This window comes from Erythrolamprus reginae, chromosome 1, assembly GCF_031021105.1.
Source record: "Erythrolamprus reginae isolate rEryReg1 chromosome 1, rEryReg1.hap1, whole genome shotgun sequence".
Taxonomy (NCBI): domain Eukaryota; kingdom Metazoa; phylum Chordata; class Lepidosauria; order Squamata; family Dipsadidae; genus Erythrolamprus; species Erythrolamprus reginae.
Genome location: NC_091950.1, coordinates 277,892,334 through 277,919,891, shown reverse-complemented (window position 1 = coordinate 277,919,891; position 27,558 = coordinate 277,892,334). Strand labels below are relative to the sequence as shown.

The window sequence follows — 27,558 nt, the reverse complement described above, 5'->3', positions numbered from 1 at the left end:
TTATGAAGGAAAAACATTAATAACACTAAATGAAATATATGATTACTACCAACAGAGCCTTCTCTTTTAAAAACAAGGAGAAAATGTTGTTAATCAAAAAGAGCCTTTTAATCATAACAAGCATATTATAAGGAATTTTGTAATTTTTGCTTTATCCACAGAATTACCTCAGTCAGTTGAGGAAGGCAAGTGATCATCGTGCATGAAACATCCAGTAATGTTCATGTTACAATATACAAAAGCACCATCAGAAGACTGGTTTTAGTAGCAATAAACTTTAATTTCTTCCCAAATTTGTATCTCAGAAATTAGACAGGAAAGACAATTTCAAAATTATTTCTTCTGATATAAATGTTCTATGTATAGTCCAGAGCCTTCTCTGTGGTGGCCCCGGCCCTCTGGAATCAATTCCCCCCGGAGATTAGACCTGCCCCCACCCTCCCTGTCTTTCGTAAATTACTCAAGACCCATCTATACCGCCAGGCATGGGGGAGTTGAGATACCTTTCCTCCAGGCTCTTTATATTTTATGTTTGGTATGTATGTGTTGTTTGGTTTTTAAATATGATAGGGTTTTATATGCTTCTTTTTTAATATTAGATTTGTTTCGCTATAATATTGTTTTTATTATTGTTGTGAGCCGCCCCAAGTCTTCGGAGAAGGGCGGCATACAAATCTAATAAATTATTATTATTATTATTATTATTATTATTATTATTATTATTATTAAATTATTATTTGTTGTCTCCCTACTGCGTTGTCTCCTATTCAGTCCAAATCATGCAGGTAATGGGACATAGGATTCTTATGGATTTTTCCCTTATTGATAATAACAGGTCCATATAATGTTATACTTCAAGAAGCAAAGATATTGTTATGAGGAGCGGGAAATGAATTTTGTAATCTTAACCTTACACTACCACTTACAATGAGTTCATAGGTAGCTTTACTTTTCCCAATTGAGAAAAGGCATTCAGAAAAATTAAAATACAAAACCATTTAGAAATGTGACAGCTGTTTCTGGTGCTAACGATATAGCTGGGGCAGTGGTAAGAGACTGGCCTAGAAATAGAAGACTCTGAGTCCCAGGTCTTTTGGGCATGATAGCCAACTGAGTACTTTGGGACATATTTTCTCTCTCTAAATTCACAGGATGAGTTGTTGGGGGGAAAATAAGTCCTTACCAAGGACCTGGGATAGGCAGGATGGATGCTTAATGGTGTTACAGGTATCATCGCAGGATGGAAGCTGTTCCCAGTAAAGTCACCTTTTGCAATTGACTGGTGGTGAATTTGTCAATACCAATGGTGTTCAAGTGGTGCTCCAATTGTTTTGGGATTGCACCCAAAGCACCTATGACTATTAGTACTACCCTTGCTTGCCTTTGCCACAGCTGTTCTATTTTTATTTGTAGGACTTTGTATTTTGTTATCTTCTCCTTTTCTTTCCCTTCTCTTCTGCTGTCTCCAGGCTCACCACATCTACTATCCAGACTTTTTTTGTCCTTATTATTGACAATTGTTAAGGCTGGGGTGTTATGTGGCAGATGCCTGTCTGTTTGAATTTTAAAGTTTCAGAGCAATTTAACTTCTTCATTTTCTATGACTTTCTCTATTTTATGGTCCCATTAGTTCTTGCTTGCAGGCAAATTATATTTCTTGCAGATCTTCCAACGAACCATTGTTGCTACTTTGTCATGTCGCTGCTTGTAGGGAATCTGTAAGATCTTCTTGCAATAGTTTACCAGGCAGTCCACTGTTTCTTAGCTTCTTTGCATAGGCATTGTTGTTGTTGTTGTTGTTATATTAACAACAGCAATAGCAATAACCCTATGTTGTACTAGAAGAATGATTACTTAGCCAAATACAGGATCTACTTTGACTGGCAGAAGCTACTTCAGAAATTAGCTAAACCTTTTCATAGGCTTGCTGGCACCAGCATAGGCTTGCTGTCATAATCAAATATGATGAAAAATACAATTATAGGAGTGGGGAGCCATAGCTCCTTTATAACTGGCTGGCTCAGGAATTATGGGAGTTGACATCCACAGGTCATAAAAAAGCCATAGCTCCCCACTCTTGTTCTAAAGAGTCAGGGCAAGGTGGTTTATGCCACAATTACTATACTATGACAATAGGAAACATTTTTTAACATGTGCTCTAAAGCAGGCTAACTCAATATGAGCACTGATACAGTGAACATCAGCTCTCAGGATTATTCAGTCAACATGGTTATTGCTGTGACTTTTAAAGTTGATAAAGGCAATCCTCAACTTGTGACTGGAACTTTCACTACTGAGTGATGCAGTTGTTAAATGAGTCACACCTGATATTATAAAGCTGTATTTGCCATGATCTTTAAGCAAATCACACCTTCACTAAGTGAATCAGGTTGCTTGTCAGAAACTCCCTGGGAAGGTTGAATTGCCGATTACATAACCAAGGGGACACTGTGACAGTCATAAGTGCAAGGACTAATCACAAGTCACTTTTTTCAGTAACTTCCAAATGGCCATTAAATAAATGGTCGTAAGTCAAGAACTACCTGTCATTGAAGTCTAGTCCAGTGTTTCCCAACCTTGGCAACTTGAAGATATCTGGACTTCAACTCCCAGAATTCAATTCTGGGAGTTAAAGTCCAAATATCTTCAAGTTGCCAAGGTTGGGAAACACTGGTCTAGTCAATTGAAACTGTTAGTGTGAGGAAGGCTGTTTTAGGTAAGCCAGCCTTTTCAATTTATTCTTCCCACATGGCTCATTTCCAGCACCAATGGACACCCTATCCCAGAGATAAACAATACTATGCTATGGACATCAGTATGCATGCAGACAGTTCTATTAATGCTGCCTCACAGGGCTATCTGCCTCAATTTATTTTCTTAAAAGGGTCCATTTAATTAATAAAGGGCCAGATAGGTGTACTGTAAAGCTAAGACATTGGCATCATATTTATCTGGAATAATGGTGCTGATGTTTGTGCAGAGCTCAGAGGAAAAATAAACTAGTGAGTAATTTATGTGGAAGTGAGGCTCCTTGTTCAGGAATAAAGCAGAAATTGAAAGGATTTGAGGTGAAAGGAGTGGGAGTTTTTGCGGCCTCTTATCATTTTTTCCCTGATAAATGAGTGTCTTGTGATCAATCGTATTCACTATGGTAACCATTTTATAAGGGGAGAAGTTTTCCTGCTTCCATTATGAGGCCATCTATAGCGTGCTCTTTCAATTACAAAAGCCTCAAAAGTTTCCTGAAACTGTTCTACTACAGCTTATATCTTTTGACTACACACTATTTTTAATAAAGGCAAGTAGAAGTCCTGCAAGGAAAATCTAATGTGTTCAACTACTTCTGAATAGAAAAATATTAAGGAACTGTAACCCAGAGAATTAGGTATTGAGTTTCTATCTCAAATACAAGCAACATTACAGGTAGGCCTCAGCTTACAACCATTTTAGTGGCCATTCAAAAATATAACAGCAGTGAAAAAAGTGATTTATGATTGTTTTTCACTGTTATGATTTTGCAGCATCCCCATGACCAAAGACTATAACCCTAGCAACAACAGGACATACCAACCTCAACTGTGTTTTTGGTTGGTTAACAAGATAAAAAATTAGGAGCTAGACAAACATTTATTCTGATCTGAAGCAATTCTTGTTAAAGCCAATTATTTTACTTACTCAAGTTCTTTCAGCAGCAATAGATGTAACAAACTTTCACTTCATATTTCATTTCAGTCATGCAATTTTGACAAGTTGCTTGTAACTAATTTCCTATTGATGTTCTCTGACAAATTATCTATTTTCACTATGAGTTAATTGAAATACAGTATTTCTTTCATTTTGCATTACCAACAGCACGTCTATCCCATCGTTCTTCTGCACTGTGTTTCCATTGCCTAATGCCATACCCTATCCCAGATTTTTCCATTCTTCTTATAGTCCTTGATATAATTACCTAATATATTTTCCTTAGGGATTAAGATTTAGAGCTAGATCCTATTTTAGATTCTATAAACTGTTTAACAAAAGTAAAGCACTCAAAAATAGTGTTCATTTTGACAATATACCATCCTATATATTTAGAAGGGAATTAAGCCCTCAAATATCCATCAAGGTATTTAATGTTCTATACAAGTAATACTAAATATACTGTTACTAGCAATGGAGATAAGTGCCATACTAAAATCTGTTTTTCTTAGCATGGGATTACATCTCTGGTATATATTTAATATCTCTTCTTGGGTGTATCTATTTATAGTATTAATATTATTAATAAAAATATTATAGTATAGTAATTACAGTAATAATATATTTAATACCTCTGTGTGTGTGTGTGTGTGTATGTGTATGTCACATGTTTTGGCTGAATTTGAAAATTAAGGGAGACTAGGATAGATCTATATATACAGTATATATATATATTCAATATATATATATGAAAGTCTTGGCATATTCGGATTTCTTCCCCTGTAAATTTCAGAGATTTCTGGTGATGTTTTGACGAGGTCCCACTCGTCATCTTCAGGCTGGTGCTTTTTTCCTTGTGCTAGGACGAACACAGCGAGACCTGAGCTGCCTTCCCACTATAAATACTGGTGGGTGGGTACGGAGTGCTGGCTCAGCAGCTGCAAGTCGTGTTTAAATTAGCACAAGAACAAAAGAACCAGCCTGAAGATGAGATTGCCTCCCAGAGTGTCTGGGCACGGAAAGGCAAAAGGGGGTGCTTTGCCCCAGCCGAATCAACTTGGCTTCAGCCAAACCGAGGAATCACCACAGTGACGGAAAGGCGCCGGCTGCAAAGTGAGCGAGCAAGAGAAGAGGGAAGCCCTTCAGCATGGGAAGGAAAAGGAAGCAGGTAGCAGCAGCAGCAGCCTTTCGGTCAAAGGAGCGGGAGGTTCCCCCTTCTCACCCACCTGGGTTTCTCTCTTTGGTGCAGTGTATGGGAGGCAGCCTAGCACCGGGTGTATGGGAGGTGCGTGCTCCTCCTCACTGCCTCAGAGTCCCTCTTTTTCTTTTTTTAAACCTTAAAGTTTTGGATTTTTTTTATTTCCCTCACCTCATCTTCTTCCTTCAGCAGTGACTGTCCTTCTCTTCTTCCTCCTCCCACCCAAATTCCAAGCTTTTATTTCTTTCCTAATAGGTTTGCATACATTATTTCTTTTACATTGCTTCTACTTACAAACTTTTCTACTTAATAACCTGGTCACAGAACAAATTAAGTTCTTAAGTAGAAGTACCACCATAGTATGAATAATATTACTGATTATATTATATTAATTCTATGGTTATTTTTTCATACGCTTCACAGTAATTCAGAGAAGGGTAATATTTACTTACACTGGTGACATGAGTTGCATTTTTGTCATAGTATTTTTTCTTCTCATATTTATCCCTGATAAAAAACTCCACAGCTCTAAATAAGTTAGTTTAAGGAAAATACAAGACAAGGGGAGAAAAAACATATTATGAATGTGCAGAAACACATGCGCGCGCACACACACACAACATACAGCATAAAACAACATACATTTTCATTGCAGAAACTGCAATTTTATAAAATATGTCTAAAGCCAGAACTGAACTGTTTCAAATTTAGGATGCCTATTCATTTTCATTAGCATTCCAGAATGTTCTTTTACATGTTTGATTTTGTAAAAGCATATTTTAATACTTTTACAACCCTAGTGTAATCATCTTGATATATACGATCAATATATCATATTTTGTCAAATGTTTATATTCAATATATATTTACGTATATATATTTACTAATATAGCCTCACTTAGACTATACACTTTACAAAACTAGTATTATACTGTTTCACATCAAGGGGCTAGAAAAAAATAAACTGTTTTTATTATTCCAAGCATATTCAGTAAATTTCACTAATGGGAATTAGAATTTATGAATTTAAAATTTAAATTTAAAATTTTCTGCATGATGAGACTCAAATTTCCAAACTTTTTATTTCTAAAATCCAGCACCATGGTTAAGTTCAAATGTGCTATTAATATGGAAATTTTAGTTCTTTATTTTAAATAGGCCACAAGTATCACAGACATCTTTAGTAATTTTATACTTAAGTAATGGGGCATTTTTTCCTGTCTTCAGTATTCTTGAAGTAGTATCTATCAAACTAAAATGGAAATAGTGTATTAAGTTTAAACAGACATCTAAATTCTTTTGACAATTTACTTTTACACCTTTGAGAATATTGACATTTATATTTGGCCATTGTGCAGTATGCATACATCCATTTTAACATTATCATCATATACAGTACAGTATAATTATTCCAATTTTCCTGAAAAAGGGAAATGTAAAAAAGGATACTGATCTGTTTGAGGTCTTCGAAAGTTCTCTGGTAAATTAGCTTCATAAAGTAATCTTGCCTTGGTGTTTCCCATCTCCTGCATGCACTAAAAGCAATGACAAAAAAGTTCAATTTAGTTTAATGCATGTTAGGATAAACTTGCTGCTATAATAACCGTTTTACATAAAAATCATTATAATAAGGCAGAATGGGAGATATTCATGAATAAATATACAAAATATATACATATAAAAGTCTAAAATATATAAATGTCCAGGTTACTACTTTTGAGCTAATGATAATTTCCCTAATACAGTGGTACCTCAAGATACGAACCCCTCGTCTTACGAACAACTCGTGATACGAACCCGGGGTTCATAAAAATTTTGCCTCTTCTTACGAACTTTTTTTGAGTTACGAACCGGCGTTCGGAGACTGCTGGGAAGCCGCGCGGCTGTTTTAAAAGGTGACAGCCGGGGGCGGGGCTTCCCAGAAGCCTCCCGAACGCCGGTTCGTAACTCGAACAAAGTTCGTAAGAAGAGGCAAAAATTTTCTGAACCACGGGTTCGGTTCGGGAGGTTGCTGGGAAGCCCCCCAGCCCGGCTGTCACCTTTTAAAACAGCCGCGCCGCTTCCCAGCTGTCTCCCGAAGCCGAACGCGGAAGTTCGGCTTTGGCGTTCGGCTTCAGGAGACAGCTGGGAAGCGGCGCGGCTGTTTTAAAAGGTCGCAGCCGGCCTGGGGGGCTTCCCAGCTCCCCCCCGAACCCAGAACCCGGGTTCGGGGGGGTGCTGGCAAGCCCCCCAGGCCGGCTGCGACCTTTTAAAACAGCCGCGCCGCTTCCCAGCTGTCTCCTGAAACCGAACGGCAAAGCCGAACTTCCGCATTCGGCTTCAGGAGACAGCTGGGAAGCGGCGCGGCTGTTTTAAAAGGTCTTTTGAATCCCGCTGCTTCTGCTGGATACGTGCGATGGGTGGGACGAGCGGCGCGGAAGCCGGTGGCTGTGGCAGCTCGTCCCACCCATCGCCCGTATCCAGCAGAAGCTGCTGGATTCAAAGTGCTGGGGTGAGGGGGGGTGTCCCGACAGCCCCCCCCACCCCAGCACTTTTGAATCCCGCCGCTTCTGCTGGATACGGGCGATGGGTGGGACGAGCGGCGCGGAAGCCAGAGCCCGGCCCCGTGGGCTCGGTTACATCTTCCGCTGCCAGCCAGGCAGCGCAACGAAGAGAGGCATTCGCTTTCCTCCCGCCGACCCCTCAATCGGGCCGGCAGGGAACAGAATGGAGCCTTCCGCGGCGGCTGCCTGCTGGGCTGGTAAGGGGGGGAGCCGAGCCCAGCCCCGTGGCATTTGCTTTCCTCCCGCCCGCAGCCGACTGATCGTGGATGGCTTCCCGATCTCGGAGAGCTTCCTGGGCATGAAAACTCACGAATGCAACAAGGACGAAAGCCAGGAAGCTCTCCGAGATCAGGAAGGAGCCCACGGTCAGACGGCTGCGTGCGGGAGGAAAGCGAATGCCTCTCTTTGTTGCGCTTCCGCCAGCATGGCCTGGCTGGCAGCGGAAGATGTAACCGAGCCCACGGGGCTGGACTCGGCTCCCCCTCTTACCAGCCCAGCAAGCAACTGCCGTGGAAGGCTCCATTCTGTTCCCTGCCGGCCACGGAGCCCAGCCCCGTGGGCTCGGTTACATCTTCCGCTGCCAGCCAGGCAGCGCAACAAAGAGAGGCATTCGCTTTCTTCCTGCCGGCCCCTCAATCGGGCCGGCAGGGAACAGAATGGAGCCAGCCCAGAAGCAAGAGACGCAGGATCAGGCCGGCGGCAGGCGAGGCAGCAGGTCTGCATCCTGGGTGGGCGGCGGGCGAGGAGGCGCGGCCGAGCGGCGACAGCGGTGGTTCTCCTCACTTCGGAGAGCTTCCTGGGCATGAAAGCTCGCGAATCCAACAAGAACGAAAGCCAGGAAGCTCTCCCTGGTGGAGACCGTCGGCCCCTCAATCGGGCCGGCAGGGAACAGAGCGGAGCCCACATGACTGTGCTCCGTGACGGGGACCACTGGCTTGCCTAGCGGGCTGGGAGGGAGGCGGAATACGGGAGGAGGAGGAAGAGGAGGAGGAGGGAGGAAGGAGAGAGAGAGAGAGGGAAGCCGCCCGGCTGTTTCAAAAGGTGACAGCCGGGCGGCAACGTTTTTTTGCGGGGGGGGGTTTTTTGTTGCACGGATTAATTGACTTTACATTGTTTCCTATGGGAAACAATGTTTCGTCTTACGAACCTTTCGTCTTACGAACCTCCCCCTGGAACCAATTAAGTTCGTATCTTGAGGTTCCACTGTATAACAATTATTGGTACTTTTGAATAGTCTTCCTCAAAGGTTATTATGCATGTACGCCTTTTTGCTCAGTCTAAGACATCCATGATAGTCAGAGCAACCTCTCACTCCAAATCATCAATATCTCCATGAGGAGCAATGCAGGCACAGAGTCGTGCACAAAATAAAATTATCCCTCTGCGAGACAGAAAAAAATGGTTGTTTTAAAACTGTGGGAACATCTCCTGATGCTGTGAATCACACTGGGAAAAGCAGGAAACTATCCCTAGCAGCTGATTAAATTTTGGAATTTCCAAGAAACTGGACAGTACCAGATGCTTTACTATTTCTGTAGAAATTGGTAGTGCATCTAGCGAGGAATTGCATATGGTTTAATGGCTTGTTTTTAAACTAAATTGTTACTGTCCTATGTATTATTATTGTATCAACTACTGAACTATGTACAATGCCAGTCTGTATTCATGATTAAGGCTGGGTATGACTGAATAATTCAATGTTATAATTTGTATCTCAGTCAAATGTCTTTATAAACAGCTTTCCTTTACAGTATTTGTGTTCTTGGGTCTACTTTGGGCACTGAATATTCTTTTGTAAATTTATTTTCATTAGCTGTTACCCTGTAATGGGAATGATTTTTGTGTGTGTGTGTGATTTACCTATTTTACCACCTGCATTTATATTTTAAATTAAAAGGTGTTCATAAATTTTATCCTTTCCCCCCTCTTTTTAAAATAAAATTCATTTTTGTTTATCTCTTGAGAGATTGGTCTGTTTCCAAGGAAGGGCAGAATCCTTTAGCAACACAGATCAATGCTATTTCACTAAATGGCTAGACTGCTAACATGATTTCAATGCTTAGTTTGATCTTTTAATCCCCAGAAATATATCAGCAGATATGAGATTGCTATATCTCTCATAGGAAAATTAGACAGATGTAATTTGTTTGGTATCTTGCTGGAAAAGAGATGACAGTAGCAGGAATTACCAAGACAGTATCCAAAACAGAAGGCAGGGCCAGCAGGTAAAGACTCCAAGCCTTCTTGGAGGCAAAGTTTGAGAGCCTCCCAGCATTTTACATCTATACATTAGGTACCCACTAACAAAGTAGCAAAGTAGCAAGGTTGAATGCTTTTAGCAAGAGAAACATTTAATGCTATTACATTTTAAAATTCTATTTTAGCCATGTATCTGTATTCTCATTTTAGCACACACATTAGAATTTATTGATTTTATAATTTAGAAATATTTACTTTAAATATCTTTTTACTGTCATTTTCATCCATTTTAATAATTAAAATTCTCTTTTAAAAACTTTTCTTAGGCATAATGATTAAAATTGGTTTGTCAGGCTCAGTGAACTTTCCATTTTGTTTGAAAGCTACATAACATAAAAGAAATCATTTATACCCTGATTATAAACATCTGAATAAATACCTATATATCTATATGGTAGCAAGTAAGGATGATCTTACTGCATATTATTCTTTCTGCTTGTAAAAGGAGTAAGATGCAATAGAACTGAAAACAGACATAAACATTTTACAAAAATTATACAAGCTTTAAGACAAAGCAAACTAATGTTCACCATTGTTTGAACATTAAAAATTAATGGATAAGTATTTTCCTACCTGGAATATTAAACTGCAAGCTTGAAAAACTAAACATTCAGATGCTAAAGTGCTCCACATTTTCCAGAAATACCATAATCAAGGTCAGAATGTTCTATTCAAGGGTGGGTTCTAACTTACCTCACCGCTGGTTCACTTCGTACAATGCTGTGTAGCTGCGCCTCATGGGTGCACATGCAATGCCAAAAATTCCCCAAAATTCCAAAAACAAAAAAGAAAGAAAGAAAGAAAGAAAGAAAGAAAGAAAGAAAGAAAGAAAGAAAGAAAGAAAGAAAGAGCCGGGGTGGCGCAGCAGGTAGAGTGCTGTGCTGCAGGCCACTGAAGCTGACTTGTAGATCTGAAGGTCAGCAGTTCAAATCTCATCACTGGCTCAAGATTGACTCAGCCTTCCATCCTTCCGAGGTGGGTAAAATGAGGACCCGGATTGTGGGGGCAATAGCCTAGCTCTGTTAAAAAGTGCTATTGCTAACATGTTGTAAGCCGCCCTGAGTCTAAGGAGAAGGGCGGCATAAAAATTGAATGAATGAATAAAGAAAGAAAGAAAGAAAGAAAGATAGAAAAGAAAGGAAGGAAAAAATGAAAACCACATGGCAGTGCATGTGCAGTGCCAGAAATTCAGCTTCTGTGCATATACAGAAGAGAAAAAAATTCCAAAAAAAATCAAAAAAGAAAAAAAATGTGGCATCCACGGACCAGCACCAACTGAACCGGCTCTGTGACATCACCAATGGGTTGCTACTGGTTCAGGCAAACTGGTCTAACCAGGAGGAACCCACTTCTGGTGCTATTCTGACCTGCCAGAACTTTTGAAACAGACTAAGAAAAGGTCAGAAAATTTGTGGAATACTTGGAATTGACTAAAATAAGGAGCAACCAGTTATGAGTCAGAAACTTTTGCGCAACCTATCTTTTGCTAATATCCTTGGTATGTTCAAGATGCTACTAAGAGTAGAAAGACAAAGTCCAACTTGAACACTTACAATAAGTTGTTGCAAGATGCAGTTCCCACATAAAAGTGCAGTCAAGAAATAAGAGTATTCCTTTGTATTAATTTTGAAAAAAATCTCCCAAATTCTCTCATACTAGAACTTGAATGAAATTTTTAACCTGTATTTGTTCTGGTGTCCATTGGTCCAAATTGACAGACTTGACTCTGGATATATGCACTCCCAGATTTCGATGTATTCCAGCACATCTGATACAAATAAAGACACCTGTGTTCCAGGAAGCCCATCGTGGACCTAAAAGAAATGCATGAAAATTAAGCAACTGTAATAATATATGTAGTATCTATCTATCTATCTATCTATCTATCTATCTATCTATCTATCTATCTATCTATCTATCATCAATATAATGTAATGTAATCTTTCCATATATCTGTCCATCCATCCATCCATCCATCCATCCATCCATCCATCCATCCATCCATCCACTCTCGAAATTAAGGGTTACTGCAATCAGTGTTCCCAGCGCACCCCAGGATCATATCACTGACATTCAGTAGTATAATACCCACCTTGTTGCATTGTGAGATTTTTCTACTTTTATTTTTTTACAACCCACCTCAACCTCTAACCTCTTGGCAGTATAGAATTTAAAAAATCAAATAAAAACAAAAGCAAAAGGAACAGACAATTGACAGAAATCATGCAAATGGCAACCAGAAAATTTTAATCTTGCCTAAGAGCAAGGTACAAGTGTGCTGTTTAACAGCTTTATACAATGCCAAAAGGGAAGGTAAACATCTGGAAGCAAGGAGGCCCATACATTGACTGCAACAGCTATTGCTCACATCTTAAGTAGAATAGGGTTTCAGAGTTTGATTTTTTTTTTTGCTATGTTCTTGCCAGACAGGCATATTTAAACATGGTAACTTGGTGCCTAACCACCACTATGCAATAATGAATCTTTGTAGGCCATCAACAGCAGTCTGAATTGAGCTTATGTAATATCCATATAATGATGACACATCCCCAAATCTCAAAATGATTTATCCCAGCAGATTTATTTGTATGTTAAGCAACATGTTAAGTATGTTAAGTGACACATGAGAGGGAGGGATTGAATTCAGTACTCTTTACTGAAACATTCATGGCCTTAAACACTATCCTTCCTATCTGATTACAGATCACAGCTGCCCACTCACATAGAACAGAGATACAGGACCCTGACTCCCAGCCCCTTTAGCTGTCTAGGAAGATACTATGCTTGATGAGCCACAACAGTGCAGTGGTTAGAGTGCAGTACTACAGGCTACTTCTGCTGCCTGCCAACTGCCTGCAATTTGGCAATTCAAATCTCAGCAGGCTCATGGTCAACTCAGCCTTCCATCCTTCCAAAATGTGTAAAATGAGGACTCAGATTGTTGGAGACAATATGTTGACTCTGTAAAACCACTTAAAGAGTGCTGTAAAGCACTATAAAGCTGTATATTAAGTCTAAATACTATTGCTATTGCCAGTTTCAAATATTGCCAGAAGAGCTGCACTCCTTGGAAACAAGATCCAGATGGACATTTCAACACTGGGTCTGAATCTTGACTGGCAGGAATCTAGATAAACCATTTTTTTCTAGAATTGTTTGCAGTTATTAGACTCTGTGAAATTGGCACTTTCTAGAAATTTCTTTATTGCTAGTAGGGTAATGTAATATGAAATCTGAAAGCCTACCAAAAGTAATTTGTTCTACGGTGGTTTTTTGCCTATCTCTCTGGTCGGTTGCAGTCGGTATTAGCAGGGGGTCAGAGGTCGACTCCTAGATCCTTCCCTTGTGGAGTTCCTCAAGGGTTGGTCCTCTCCCCCCTGCTGTTTAATATCTACATGAAACCGCTGGGTGAGATCATCCGAGGGCAAGGGGTGAGTTACCATCAGTATGCTGATGATACTCAGCTGTACATCTCTACCCCGTGTCCACTCAGTAAAGCAGAGGAAGTAATGTGCTGGTGTCTGGAGGCTGTTAGGGTCTGGATGGACGTTAACAGGCTCAAACTCAACCCCGACAAGACGGAGTGGCTGTGGGTTCTGCCTCCCAAGGACACTTCCATCTGTTTGTCCATTACTCTGGGGGTGGGACTTTTGACCCCTCAGACAGGGTCCTCAACTTGGGCGTCCTCCTTGATCCACAGCTGACTTTGGACCATCATCTTTTGGCTGTGGTGAAGGGGGCATTTGCCCAGGTTCTCCTGGTGCACCAGTTGCGGCCCTATTTGGACAGGGAGTCTCTACTCACAGTGGCTCATGCCCTTATTACCTCGATGTTCGATTACTGCAATGCTCTCTACATGGGGCTACCTTTGAAGAATGTTCGGAAACTACAAATCATGGAAAATGCAGCCGCGCAAGCAATCATGGGCCTTCTTAGGTACGCCCATGTTTCTCCAACACTCCACGGACTGCATTGGCTGCTATTGGTTTCCAGAAACAATTCAAAGTGTTGGTAATGACCTATAAAGCCCTACATGGCATCGGGCCAGATTACTTGCGGGACTGCTTTCTGCCAAATAAATCTCAGCATCCGGTTAGGTCCCACAGAGTCGGCTTTCTCCAGGTCCTGTCAACTAGACAATGTTGCTTGGCAGGGCCTAGGGGAAGAGCCTTCTCTGTGGGGGACCCGGCCCTCTGGAATCAGCTCCCCCTAGAGATTCACACTGCCTCCATCCTCCTCGCCTTCTGCAAGAGTCTTAAGATTCCTTTATGCCGCCAGGTTTGGGGTGATTAGATCTTACCCCATGGCCGATGAATATCTGTTTGGTTGTTGTCTGAATGTGTATGATTGATTTTAACATATCTGGGGATTTTAGATTGTTTGTTTAGTATAATTAATTGGATTTATCTATAACATTCTGTTGTTTTTATATATTGTAAGCCACCCCGAGTCCTCAGAGAGGGGCGGCATATAAATTTGATTAATAAAATAATTAATAAATAAAGTTCTCCCATACAACATGCTGTATACCTAGTATAATTAAAGTGGGATTACTCTCTTAAATTCCCCCTTCCCCTGGATTCAAGAATCTTTTCAGAAACAGCCCTGACTCTTCTGGTTTTTCCATCTTGCTTTTCCATCACAGTTACTGAGCCTCGAAAACCATTGTTAAAATGTATCAAAAACAGTTGGGTCAAAGAGCATGTCTGCAAGGGAGAAAAGTGCACAAATACCTCTTTTAAAATAGTTGGCATGACTCACTCTCTCTCTCTCTCTCTCTCTCTCTCTCTCTCTCTCATACACACACACACACACACACACACACACACACACACACACACACATTCACAAAAGGCACTGAACATTTCCCAGATCCAACTGCTCACCCTCTCCACCCCAATTGCCAGATGGAACCAAGGAGAGATGGCATAACTCACATCACGGAGGATTGTATCTATTATCTTTGGCTTAGGAAGCTCAAATGGATCCAGATAATAACATTAGACCCTGTTTCACTCATCTCATTAACTTTATCTGCCAAGAGACTAACAAAATCATCCAGACATCCTTCTTTATAAAGGCCCAGGTAATCCTGAACAGGCCTTCCATGTGGTAATCTGCAAACAATAAGCATAGTGAAGAGTTCTGCTCTTATCGGGGTTTTAGAGACTTAAAGACAAGCTCTTACAGGGCTCAGTTACATTCATTTTGGGTACCACCACCAGCAGAAAGCATTTAGAAAAAAAATGCAATGAAATAAATGTAAAAATAAATATGTTAAGGGTCTGTAAATGAAAGTACCTCCATTTCCATTAGGAACCCACCCAAGCATACTAAAAATCCAAATGTTTTAAGATTTTCAGAACTGCCACCTGATGACGTCACCCCATTTATGGGACATCCACAAGGAAGGCAAGTTTTGCACTCAGCCAAAAAATTTAAAAAATCCCTTTTGACCTAGTTAGCCCATTTCCACATGAACAACAGACAAGGATGGAACTGTTCATGGATTAAATGCAGTCCCACATCCATCTTTCTGTCAAGATCAATTATAGACAAAATGTCACCAGAAACAGTAGTTCAAATGGAAAAATTTAAGCTGTATTGTCTAGCAGAAGAGAAGTCTGTAGACGAAGTGCTGTCAAAACTATAGATGTAGACAATATACCATCTGTTGGAAATTGTACATGTAGCCTGTACATGTCCTGATTTTTTTCCAAGCAGTTTTATTTCAAGTCTTAATTCAGAATTTTTGGGGTTATTAGCCCTACTGAACATAGTAAGGTTGAAGAAACTTGAATCAAGACCGAAACATGCAATGTTGTACCAGCAAACAATTATAAATTGTCTATTTCAAAGTAAAATGGCTTTTGTGTCTAACCCTCCAGCTATTTTTTTTCTATAGCTCCTTAGGATTTACAGTTAATATGTGTGAAAGCTCTTCAGTCAGCACACTCCTGTTATTGATTTTCGTAAGCTGCTCTAGGAGTTTTCTCCAGTTGAAAGAATGGGATAAAAATACTTTTGATGATTATGTTGTTATCCTGGTAGAGAGCTGCTTGTTTGGTTAAGGCAAACTTTCTATCCTCTCAAGAGGGTTTCTAAGAGGTTTATTCAGACATTGCTAGAACTGAGGTTGCTTATCTGTTTAAAGCGTTTCTACCCATCAATCCAGAAGGCTCCCAGAGAAGCTAACAGAACATTAATAAACCATAATGCAAGACGTATCATTGAAACCACATGAGGCAAAGGAAAAGGGGGATTAGGAGAAAGGCAGAAAAACAACCACAAGACCGATTTTTAAAATTAAAACTCTTATGAGAAAAGCCAAGGGACAAGACCACAAAATGGAGCTGGTTTCTCTGCAGTCAAGCAGAAGGAATTACTCTGACCCAGAACACAAAATCAGAGACTTAGATTCTCCATGTCTTTAACTTATTCACATTATCAGTGAATCTCCACTAATGCATTCAATAGGAAAGGCTTGGCAACACACTCAGACATAAAAGCATCAAAAAAAGAACTCCAATAAAGATGTATGTCCAGCAATAGTTTATATTTGTATCAGATAAATGTATGTACTGTAAGGGCATGCTTGGGCATTAGTGTGACTTCATGATGCATTAAATGCATTAAGACCACAGGGACATTAGTATGACTACCATTCAACTATTTCAACTTAAGGGTGATTAAAAATATATACAGTATTAGCACATATATTGTACAAGAAGAAATAACTGGTATTAGACAGTCCCCCGTCCCCCCCCCCACGTTAAAGATAAATCAATTTGTTTTGACAATATGATCTAGTCAAGAATGGAAGTTATAGTTAGGTCCTAAAAGCCCTGTCTCTCTCTAGTCTAGGGAGATGGCCAATGTTTAATTGGATGCTTAATCAGTCTCTCAAGTGAGATGGTCAATGTTTAAATACAGTGGTACCTCATGATACGAACTTAATTGGTTCCAGGAGGAGGTTCGTAAGGTGAAAAGTTCGTAAGATGAAACAATGTTTCCCATAGGAATCAATGTAAAAGCAAATAATGCATGCAAATCCTTCAAGAAAATCCCAAACTTTAGAAGGGAGGCGAACAGAGGGCAGGGAGGAGCAGCTAAAGGGGGCGGGTGGAAGAAGCAAGGCTAGGCTAAAGGGTAAGTGGGAAGGAAGAAAGGCAAGGGGGGCGCCCCTCCCTTTTCTTTCTTCAAAAGGCACCCTTTCAGTGCCTGTGCAAGCACGCTGTTCTCCTACTTTTTTAAATGCAAACTCTTTCCCCCTCCAAGCCGCCCCTCCCTTTTCTTTCTTCAAAAAAGGGGGGGGGAAAGAAACCCCTTCATCCCAGCAGCAGCGGCTTGGGTTCGTAAGGTGAAAATAGTTCGGAAGAAGAGGCAAAAAAATCTTAAACACCGGGTTCGTATTTCGAAAAGTTCGTTAGAAGAGGCGTTCGTAAGATGAGGTACCACTGTACGATATATCAAAAGACTTTTTTTTCTCTCAAATTCTGCATACAAACAGCACAATAATAATGTATGTAAATATACGTCATCTGTAAAGAAAATAAGATTTCTCTGGAAACAACTGAAAAGCTGCTGATGACCTCCTACCGCTGCACCATAGAGAGTATTTTAACTTACTGCACCTGTGTATGGTTAGCCAATTGCACAGTGGCAGATAGGACAGCGCTCCAGAGGGTCAACGTCATTGCCCAGAGGATCACTGGTTGCTCTCTGCCCTGTTTGGAAGAGCTTTACAGCTCCCACTGCCTTAAAAAAGTTCAAAACATTCTTAAAGATCCATCTCATCCTGGGCACCCCTTTTTTGAACTATTACAATCTGTCAGACAGTACAGAACATTAACGACAAGGACAAAAAGGCTGAAAACCAGCTTCTATCCCAGGGCAGTAACTATATTGAGTTATACTATATAGTGCAATATTAATGCAATATCAGGTTTTCAATTCAAAATAGAATGTGAAGGATGCGTGTTTGTGTTTCAGTTTTATAATTATAATGTACTCTGAAGATAGTATTTTATTTCATTGTAGGAGGTACAATGACAATAAACTAAACTAAAGACACAAAATCCAAGTAAAATCAGTTTTGTATAATTAAAAACAGAAGAGAAAAAGATACAAGTGACAAATATTACAACTTCCTCCCTATTCACCAAACAATTGTCTTCTTGGGTGGATGAATCTTCATAGTAAGTCCAATGGCTCATTTTCTATTTACTGTGGCTCATAAGTAAGTAGTCCAAATATGATGAGAAGCTGTTGAGCACTTTATAAGACATTAGTTATTACAGCATTATCTGAGACCCACCAGTTAAGTTTGTGGTCTCTTATTAAAGAATACTGTTGCCCTTCATATAGCAAAAACTCGTGGAAATGATAGATAAAAAGACTGTTCTCTTTGGTGGCTTGGTCTATTTTACCTACCAAAACAGCTGCAATCTTGTCCTTGTTACAATGAGCTATGCATAAAAGACCCTATTGCCAGGGTAAGGTACGTAGGTAATCTGACCAATATCAGTCTTTGATTCTTTTGCGGTAAAATTTGCTGGCTCCCCAAATGTCCAAGTTGTCCCACTAGCATCCCGAGGGTTATGGCTGGATGTAGACAGAAGGAAATTCAGATGTGGTGGAAGGCAGTTGCATACAGAGAGATCACTTACAGTTTATCGCAGATTGATCAAGGTGGAAAAATAATACAAAATATTTTAGGATCAGGTGGAAGTTCCAGGGAGGAAATGAGACGAAGAGTTTATACAAATAGGTGGAGGCTTCAGAAGTTAAGCTCCATGCAGGAAATTCTTGACATGTGAATGTGCAGAGATGGATGATCCCAGGGAATCTGCAATGGAATCTGGCACCTTAATTTATTGGGTTGCAGGTCTGCTTCTAAAGAAGCTGTATCTGAAGAACTGCGGCTATTATATATCAGACCCTCTTGCTGCACTGGCAGAGGCTGCACTAGTGAAATGAGAAATTCAGATCTGCTGTGGTTTCTGAATAATTTCCCTAAACTACAGATATGGTAAAGGAAAGAAATATTTCTACGCTGAATGATACAGAAAATTATGGTTCAGAAATTACTTGATAGATGACTGGATACTAGACATGCCTTATAATCTAAAGAGGAAAGCATTATCTAGGCAGCCCAGATATTGAAATCCCAGGAATCTGTGATAAGAGAGGCAAAAGAGTATCTGTCCATGAAGACTAGCTATTTTCTGGATTGAAAGTAATCTAAGATAATGAAGGAACCGCCTCTCCCCAGTTATATCTACTCATTCCATGAACTCCAGCAGAAGCATAAAATGGGTCCCATCTACTCAGTAATGTCATCTGACAGGGCCCAGGAAAGAATGATTTCTGCCATGGCACACGCTCTTGGAAATATCATTGTCCCCAAACTAATATTGGCACCCACTCTTTTGGCATTCATTCATACATTCATACATTCATTTATTCAATTTTTATGATGCCCTTCTCCTTAGACTCAGGGCAGCTTACAACATGTTAGCAATATCACTTTTTTTAACAGAGCCAGCATATTGCCCCCGCAATCCGGGTCCTCATTTTACCCACCTCGGAAGGATGGAAGGCTGAGTCAACCTTGAGCCGGTGATGAGATTTGAACTGCTGACCTTCAGATCTACAGTCAGCTTCAGTGGCCTGCAGTACAGCACTCTACCTGCTGTGCCACCCCGGCTTTACAAAGAGCTTTAATGCCTGCCTTTTGTCATCTTGTTTGGGAATCCAACTGCAGTGGTGAGGGTCTGGCTAAGTGGCTACACTGTTGGTAAGCTGGACGGCACTGTCACGTATTATTTTTAAATCTTTTAAACATGTTGTTCTCTGCACATGGAGACCTCACAAATACATCATAATCCTAATCAGTGTAATTGGGAAAGTGATGTCAGGTATATCTGCTATATCTGAAGCTACTTTGGCTTCTCCTTGATTGAACAACTCATTTAAAACTAAGAGGGATTAAATTCCCTTGGAGATAGTGGTGTCATGGACTTTCTTATACAGAAGAGTGAAACTACTATGTAAAAGAGAGGAAAAAAGGGGCATAAACCCTTCCTGGAGTCTTTGGGAGTTAATTCTTTGCCATTTTCCTTCCAATAACTATTCTTCTTTGTCCATTTTTGGGGGACACAGAACTATGCGAGAAACTGACGCCTAGGGAATTTATGCAGAGACTGAGAAAATATCCTAATAGCTATGCTTCTTTTTCCCCCCTGATTTAAGAGGACTTCTGAGAAATAAAATGACAAGTGGCACCACTAGCACTTCCAACTTCAGGGCTTTGGGGGATTGCCCGTGTTGAGAGTATCCATGAGTGGGAATTATGATGGTGCTTCCCTGTACTGATCCTTCCCATAAATGCACTGCTGTGTAGCCAGCTTTCTTTACAGAGCCCTGGTAGTACAGTGGTTAGAATGCAGTTTTGCAGACAAACTCTGCTCATAGCCTGAAGTTCAATCCTGACAGGGATCAAGGTGGACTTGAACCTCTATCCTTTCAAGGTTGGTAAAACGAAAACCCAGACTGTTGGGGGCAATATACAAATAATGCCACTACATTGTAAATGGCTCAAAGTGTGATATAAAGCACTATGAGGCAATATATAAGCCTAAATGCTATTGCTATTAAGGGGGAACCGTCTTTCCAGAACACCAAGAACTGGTAGGCTGACAAACAAGAACCACTTGCCTAATGAGCACTATAAGTCCAGATGGAATGTGGGCCAATCATTACTAGCAACAGGAAACTGTTTGTCTCTACTATATTATGACATTCTTCAAATCTTCACATTTCTCAATTCCTTGGAAAAAAAATAATGAAGACAATCTAATGCCCTATATGGCATCGGACCAGATTACTTACGGGACCGCCTTCTGCTGCACAAATCCTAGCGGCCGATAAGGTCCCACAGAGTTCGCCTTCTAGGCCCTGTCGACCAGACAATGTCATCTGGTGGGGCCTAAGGGAAGAGCCTTCTCTGTGGCGGCCCCGGCCCTCTGGAATCAGCTCCTTCTGGAGATTCTCACTGCCCCCACCCTCTTCGCCTTTCGCAAGACCCTTAAGACCTATCTATGTCGCTTAGTGTTTTAACTATTAGATTTGTATACATATTGTTTTGTATTATATGTTGTGAGCCGCTCCATGTCCTCGGATAGGGGCAGCATACAAGTCTAATAAATAATAATAATAATAATAATAATAATAATAATCATAACAACAACAACAATAATAGTAATAATGGGCCCTGAGAAGTGGCACAGGTTTCCTCCATTTCTGCTTTCAACATAGCCACAGTGGGAAGGTGGATGGGATGGGAAGGAAAGGAAATCAACCACTGTGTCTCTTGAGGTTGCCGTTCAAAAAGATGAACCCTGAAAATGGAACCTTGGAAAAGCTCTCCCTAGATATCTTGGGACCATAAAAGCCTTCCCAGACCTTCAGAGGCCATGGGTGTCTGAGAAAATGTAAAGGAACAAGAGGAAAGGAAAAATAGAAAAAGAAGAAACCACTGTCTTCAGAAAGAGAAACCGTCTAATGTTTTTTTAAAATAATTAATTATATTGTTCTCACATACAGCCTCTCATAGAAGAAGCCTGAGATCTGTTAATTAAAAACTCTCTGCATAATTCCAGCACAAATGTTTGAAGGAAAAAAACCCAGTAGTAATAACTTTTTATATTTCACTAGGGTTTTATTGTTATTGTTGGATCTATACACAAGACTAATTTGGTTCTTTGGGTGAACCGGTAGTAGCGACTTGAGGGTGGACCCGTCCACCCATCCCGGTACTATTCCGTGCTATTTAGCTATGTTTTCAAGCTTCACACATGCGTGCAAGCCATGTATGTGAGCAAAGTGCATATGTGGAAGGCCACATGTATGCACAGAAGGCACACACACAACTGAAGCGAGCATGTGCTGAGCGAACTGGTAGGGAAATTATGATAATCCCACCTCTGACTTTATGTATTAAACAAATATAAGTTACATCAAAATTACCAATGATACTAAGATATACTGTATTTCAAAGGATGTGTTTCAATGGTTTAATTTAATTTAATTTAATTTATTGCATTTCTATGCAAATCCTGAAGGAATCTGGGTGGCTTACAACAGGATATAGAAAATACATTTAAAAACATTATAAAAGATTTTAAAAATAGTTTAAAAATCACATACACACATATCATTCAGGCCGGACCTCACAAATTGTGAGATCAACGGCCCCAAGCCTGCTGTGGAGTGGAGATATACAACTGGATATCATCAGCCTATTGCTGATACCTCACCCCAAAACGTCGGATAGCCTCACCCTGTGGTTTCATGTAGATATTAAATAGGAGGGAAAAGAGGACTGAGTCCTGAGGCACCCCGCAAACAAGGAGTCTAGGAGTCGACCTCTGTTCTCCTGCCAACACTGACTATGAATGACCAGAGAGATAGGAAGAAAACCACTGCAGAATGGTGCCTCCCAACCCCAGCTCCCTTAGTCATTCCAGGTGGTCTTACTTTGAACATATTTTCGATACCATATTCAATGGTATCGAAAGCTGAGGTCAAGTAGAACCAAGACAGAGGAATGACCCCTATCTCAGGCTCACCAAAGATCAGCATGACCAGTTTCTGTGCTGTAGAAAGGTCTGAAGCCAGATTTATTATATTACAGAGCAAGCTATTTACAATCTTGTAATACAGTGATCCCTCGAGTTTCGCGATCTCGATCTTCGCGAAACGCTATATCGCGATTTTAAAAAAAATATTAATTTTTTTAAAAACCACTTCCGCGTTTGGCTTCGGGAGTCAGCTGGGAAGCGGCGCGGCTGTTTTAAAAGGTCGCAGCCGGCCTGGGGGGCTTCCCAGCACCCCCCCAAACCCCCAACCTGGGTCTTCCCGGCTGCCCACGCAAAGGGGAAACCCCGGCTCCTCGCTGATGCCCGCCGCTCGCCCGCCTGCCAGCAAGAGGGGGAAGACCCAGGGAAGGTTCCTTCGGCCGCCCAGCAGCTGATCTGCTCGGTAGCGCAGCAGCAGCGAGGAGCCGAATCGGGGTTTCCCCTTTGCGTGGGCGGTGGGGAACGCAAACTCCACCATCTACACATGCGCGGCCATAGAAAAAAAGGGCGCGCATGCGCAGATGGTGTTTTTACTTCCGCAACCCTACATCGCGAAAAATCGATTATCGCGAGGGGTCTTGGAACGGAACCCTCGCGATAATAGAGGGATCACTGTACTTAAGTTCTATAACATATCGTGTCCAGCAGTGTGAAAATTCTGCCTTTCTTCTCTAATATTTATGAGGAAGAAAGCCGTGCAGATGATTTTAATATTGAACCTTGTACATCTTTTGGATAGAGATTAGACAATTTGTAATAGAAGCCAAAATGTAATATGACTAATTCCAACTGAACTAATTTCTAGATAAATAGTAGTTTGAAAGTATTATTAAAAATTGTGTATTGAAAAAAATATACTGTACAAGCAAAGTATTTTCCTGAATTATAGGTAACTCTAAATGTCTTACTTTGAACATATTTTTGTGAAAATAACTTTTTCTTAAAATGCAAATGTCATTTTCCACATTACTACATACAGATAAAGGCAACAATGATAGTTTTCAGAATTTTAATTGACATAAAAATTACTATCTATTAATATTTACTCTGAATGCCTAATAATTTTAATATCTTTGTCAGTGAGCAGTGCCAAAATGTATTTCTCTATTATAGAAAGAAAGATGACTTTGAATATTTCTCATCATTCTGTAGTTCAGATTATATTTATTATATTGATTTAGCCACAGGATAAAATGCAGGGTGACTACCACAGTGTTCCCTGTGCTTCTCCTGGTGTAGAAAATAGTAGAATAGCTTCCTTGACATCTGCCAATCCCAGAGGGTTCCATAGTTTCTCTATTAGCTAGCATTTCCTGATATTCAAGGAATTGTAACTTAAAGCAAATCAAACAGATTATCAGAGGGATTCACTTGGTTAATGGTTCCACCTAGTGGTACAGTCTATGTATGCACCCAATGAGCAAGTTAACCTATAAGATTAAAGGGTGGGGTTCTGTTCTTATCATTACCTATTTGAAACCAAAGATAAAAGAAATATGATTTATCTCTTAAATCAGGAGTCCCCAAACTTGGCAGCTTTAAGACTTACGGATTTCAACTCCCAGAATTGCTGGCTGCAGAATTCTGGGAGTTGAAATCCACAAGTCTTAAAAGTTGTCAAGTTTGAAGACCCCTATCTTAAATACAAAACGCTATCAAGTTTGTATAGAAAAAGTAACATTATTATTGTTGCACTTATTTCAAGTATGGAAAAATAATGTGATGCTTATGGGCACCACAAATATTTTGGTATCCACAAGATCTTCTGACTCAGTCAAATTTATGAATGCATGAATGCACTTATCCATACACACAAACACATAAAACAGGAAGCTGGCAATTACAAATGAAAGCATCAGGTTTCAAGTATGTTCCACATTTATATGAGTGGTATATTTCTGGTTGAAGGCTGTAGAAGTCTATATAGATACAGTGTTAAAAAATATGTGGTAATTATTAGTAGTTAGTTTAATCCAGAAAATCAGAAAATGTGGAAAATCAACTCAAGATTGGTTCTCTTTTAGTTATTAATAGGAGAGAAGAATAGACGTCAGGTTTTCAAGATTCTGTTATCGCCCATAATATCAATCAAACTAAGTTCTAGTTTTTATTTTTCCTGATCTGGTCTACCTCAAGGAGCTGAGAGGCACACTGTCATTTAAAAAAAATGGTCATGGCTTGACATTCTGAAGTAATAGGAAGTTAAAGATATTTTATTGATTTATATGCAGTATTTTTGTTAAAAATTAATTCTATTCTAATAATGCATGTATTTATTATGCATTTCTAATGAAATGCATAATAAAAATAGTAAAATACTTCCATCACTCTTTAGAACACAAGCAGATGATTAGGTCAGCAGATAACAAGAAAGATCAATTTTAGGAGATTTTTATTGGTGATAAAAAGCATGCAAACAGTACGTTCATTCCACTTCTCCTGACATTACTTAACACTCTCTTATTTTATGAGGTTTGAGGGTTTTTTTAGGGGAAAGGCTCCATTAGAAATAGGTCCATGGCAGCATGCTATGCTACCTGAATTTATCAAAATGAAAATTAATGACTCAGCATATTTTATTCTGTGTATTTTTCTAGTACACAAAGCAAGGTAACTTTGGAGAGCTGTAAATGACAACTTTTAAGTCACAATCTTAAAATAATTTTGGCTATCTAACCCATTGGTGAAAAAGCAATCCGATCTTTAAGTATTCCAACCAGAAAGTTTATCAGTAGATAATGGTGGACCTGGATATCCCTTCTGGTCCTTTTATTCTAGGCATCATTGCTTTATTGCTTCTTGGAGTCAATCATCATTGGAAAGCTACCTAAAATTCAGCTAACAGGAAATTCTGAAAAGCCCAACTGTTGATAGTTTTCTTTAACCACAGAGGTGACTCCACTGTACTTTCTACTATCTCTTTTCTAGCCCTATGCTTTGTTACTTTGCATTATTTTTCATGCCAAAGTAAAACTTTGAAATGTCAACTGCTATATTTTGACTGTTTCAATTTCTCTAGGGCTGAGTCTAATTAAAATCAAATAGGATGACTGAACAAATTGTCATTCTTGATTGTCAGACACATTCTTGTCAAACTCTTTGGACAAATGTCTTGCTGTGCTGTAATAAGTCTGTTGAAGCTTCAGGCTCTAAACCTCTAGTGTGGGTTTCCCCCCGCCTGCCTTTTACGGTTTTTAAAAAAGGAATTTCACCGAAGCTTTACAAACTTTAATATATATACCTCTATAATTTAATATGTTTTTTTTCTTTCTTTCTTAATAGTGTCCCTTTCCATAATTAGCCATTTTATTTCAGTGGTTAGGGATAATGTGGGACCTGTCATTCTAGATGTTATTTCTGAACTACAGTACTGGTATATATACTATATGTGGATATGAATTCCTTAAGTATAGGTGACTTATTATCAACTTTGGTAAATTGCTCATGTTGCACTTCTGATCCCTCAAAGGATGTCCAAATATTTTCAGAGCCCCTTCTCACTCCCCATTTCACAATTCCAATCACTCATTTTTTCTCATTTTATTCATGGTTATCTTGAGTACATTAAGGTGCAGTGTTAGAGAATGACATATTACTATTAATTTTTTGTAGAAAACCGAGGCGTAAAAACAACCTTGAAACATTTATATTAGAAACATCTTTCTCTTGTTTAGTCTACTGTATGCCTTAATTTACCTAATATATTATAACTGAAAAAATATTCAAATATTTTGCAGTTCTATTGTACTGTTTAACCATGCAGTTTTATATATGCACATATATATACACACACACACACACAAACAACACTGAGCAACAATGTGCCCTTAGTAATTTGTCTAATTCTACTGAATGCATTTGAATATAAGGCAAACATGACTTAAATCTTCCTTAATAATTTATACATATATTATCAAGCTAGAAATGAAAACACAAAACACGGTATAAATTAATACTGAATCACCTTGAACATACAGTGAGAAAGCATTCAAGGAAGCATTTATGACAAAAATCTGAAATTCCCCTTCAAAGAAGAATTATTTGCCTAAATAAATGAGATACAAACTCATCAAGATTTACAGTACATGCTGTTGCTAACCTAATACAGCTGCAGGCATAAATTTGCAACTGCAGTGCACATACTGATCAAAGAAATATCCCTTTAAAAGTAATAAATGGTGCTGAAAATGAAGAGCAAAACCATGTGCAGAGGTTAATTATCAATATAGTAATTAGCAACAGCACACTGAAGAAAAGTAATTCACTGGCATTTCTTCAGATAACACATATCTGGGAAATGGTAAAAAACTTTTATTGCAGAAAAATGCAATGAAGGAAAAGGTAACAATAACAGAGTTGGAAGGGACTTCAGAGGTTTTCTAGCTCAACCCCTAGCACAAGCAGAAAAGCCTACAGTGATCCCTCGATTTTCGCGATCTCGTTCTTCGCGAAACGCTATATCGCGATTTTTCCACCCGATGACATCACTCTCTTCCTTCCTTTCTCATCTTCATCCATCATCCTTGTGGATTTGTTCTCTTTCCTTCTGAGACAACGCCACGCAAATAAATACTATGTTCTCTTTCACATGGCACATAACCCAACTCCTTTATTACAAAGCTACAAGTAATGGAATTAGACAGGCACCCTCGCCCACTGACTTCTCGGCAATGAATTAAAGCACTTGAAAATCTTGGCTCTGGTAAGAAAGAAACCGGGTTTGTGCGTGTGGATCCCAGGTGGGGACTGCGACCCGCCCCCACGTATTTGGGGAGGCTTGTGCCCATTGTGACCACTTTGTGTGGTAACTTCCTATCCGACCTGAAACTCCGGAGCCCCCTCCCCGGTTCTTGAAAAACATAATGACGAGGCGCGCTTCGTCTTCTGAGCCCCCTTCGGCCACGGCGGGGGGAAAGAGCAAGCTGAGACGCGCCTCCTCGTCTTGGCCGGCCCTTTCTTTCCAGCCCCACCCCTGCTCGCCCTTTGACTCTCCGTCGAGGCGGGCTAAAGGCGGGAGCTGGCGCTGGAGGGGAGGACGGGGTGGGCGGAAGACGGGGCGACGTTGCCCGGGCCGGTGTCTTTTTCTTTCTTTCTTTCTTACTCCTGACTGAGCCCTTTTGTAAAAGCTAGTGCGCCGTCATGGTGTTGGCTCTCTGCCCCAGCGCCTCCTCTTCCCCCACCGCCTGCCTCCTGCTGCTGCTCATCTGCCTCGCGTTGCGCGGGGCTTCCGCGT

General features: G+C 40.1%; 1 protein-coding gene across 5 annotated transcripts in view; it reads right to left on the bottom strand.

The window, feature by feature from the left end:
- SMAP1 (small ArfGAP 1) overlaps positions 1 to 27,558 on the bottom strand; it is an 80,312-nt gene that overhangs the window by 39,693 nt on the left and 13,061 nt on the right. For all 5 annotated transcript variants that reach the window (XM_070733047.1, XM_070733045.1, XM_070733046.1 and 2 more), the window contains exons 2-4: positions 11,365 to 11,498; positions 6,332 to 6,417; positions 5,335 to 5,410 (exon numbers count right to left, since the gene is read on the bottom strand). In XM_070733047.1, coding sequence (XP_070589148.1) covers positions 5,335 to 5,410; positions 6,332 to 6,417; positions 11,365 to 11,498 — 296 coding nt within the window. The remainder of the gene's footprint in view (positions 1 to 5,334; positions 5,411 to 6,331; positions 6,418 to 11,364; positions 11,499 to 27,558) is intronic.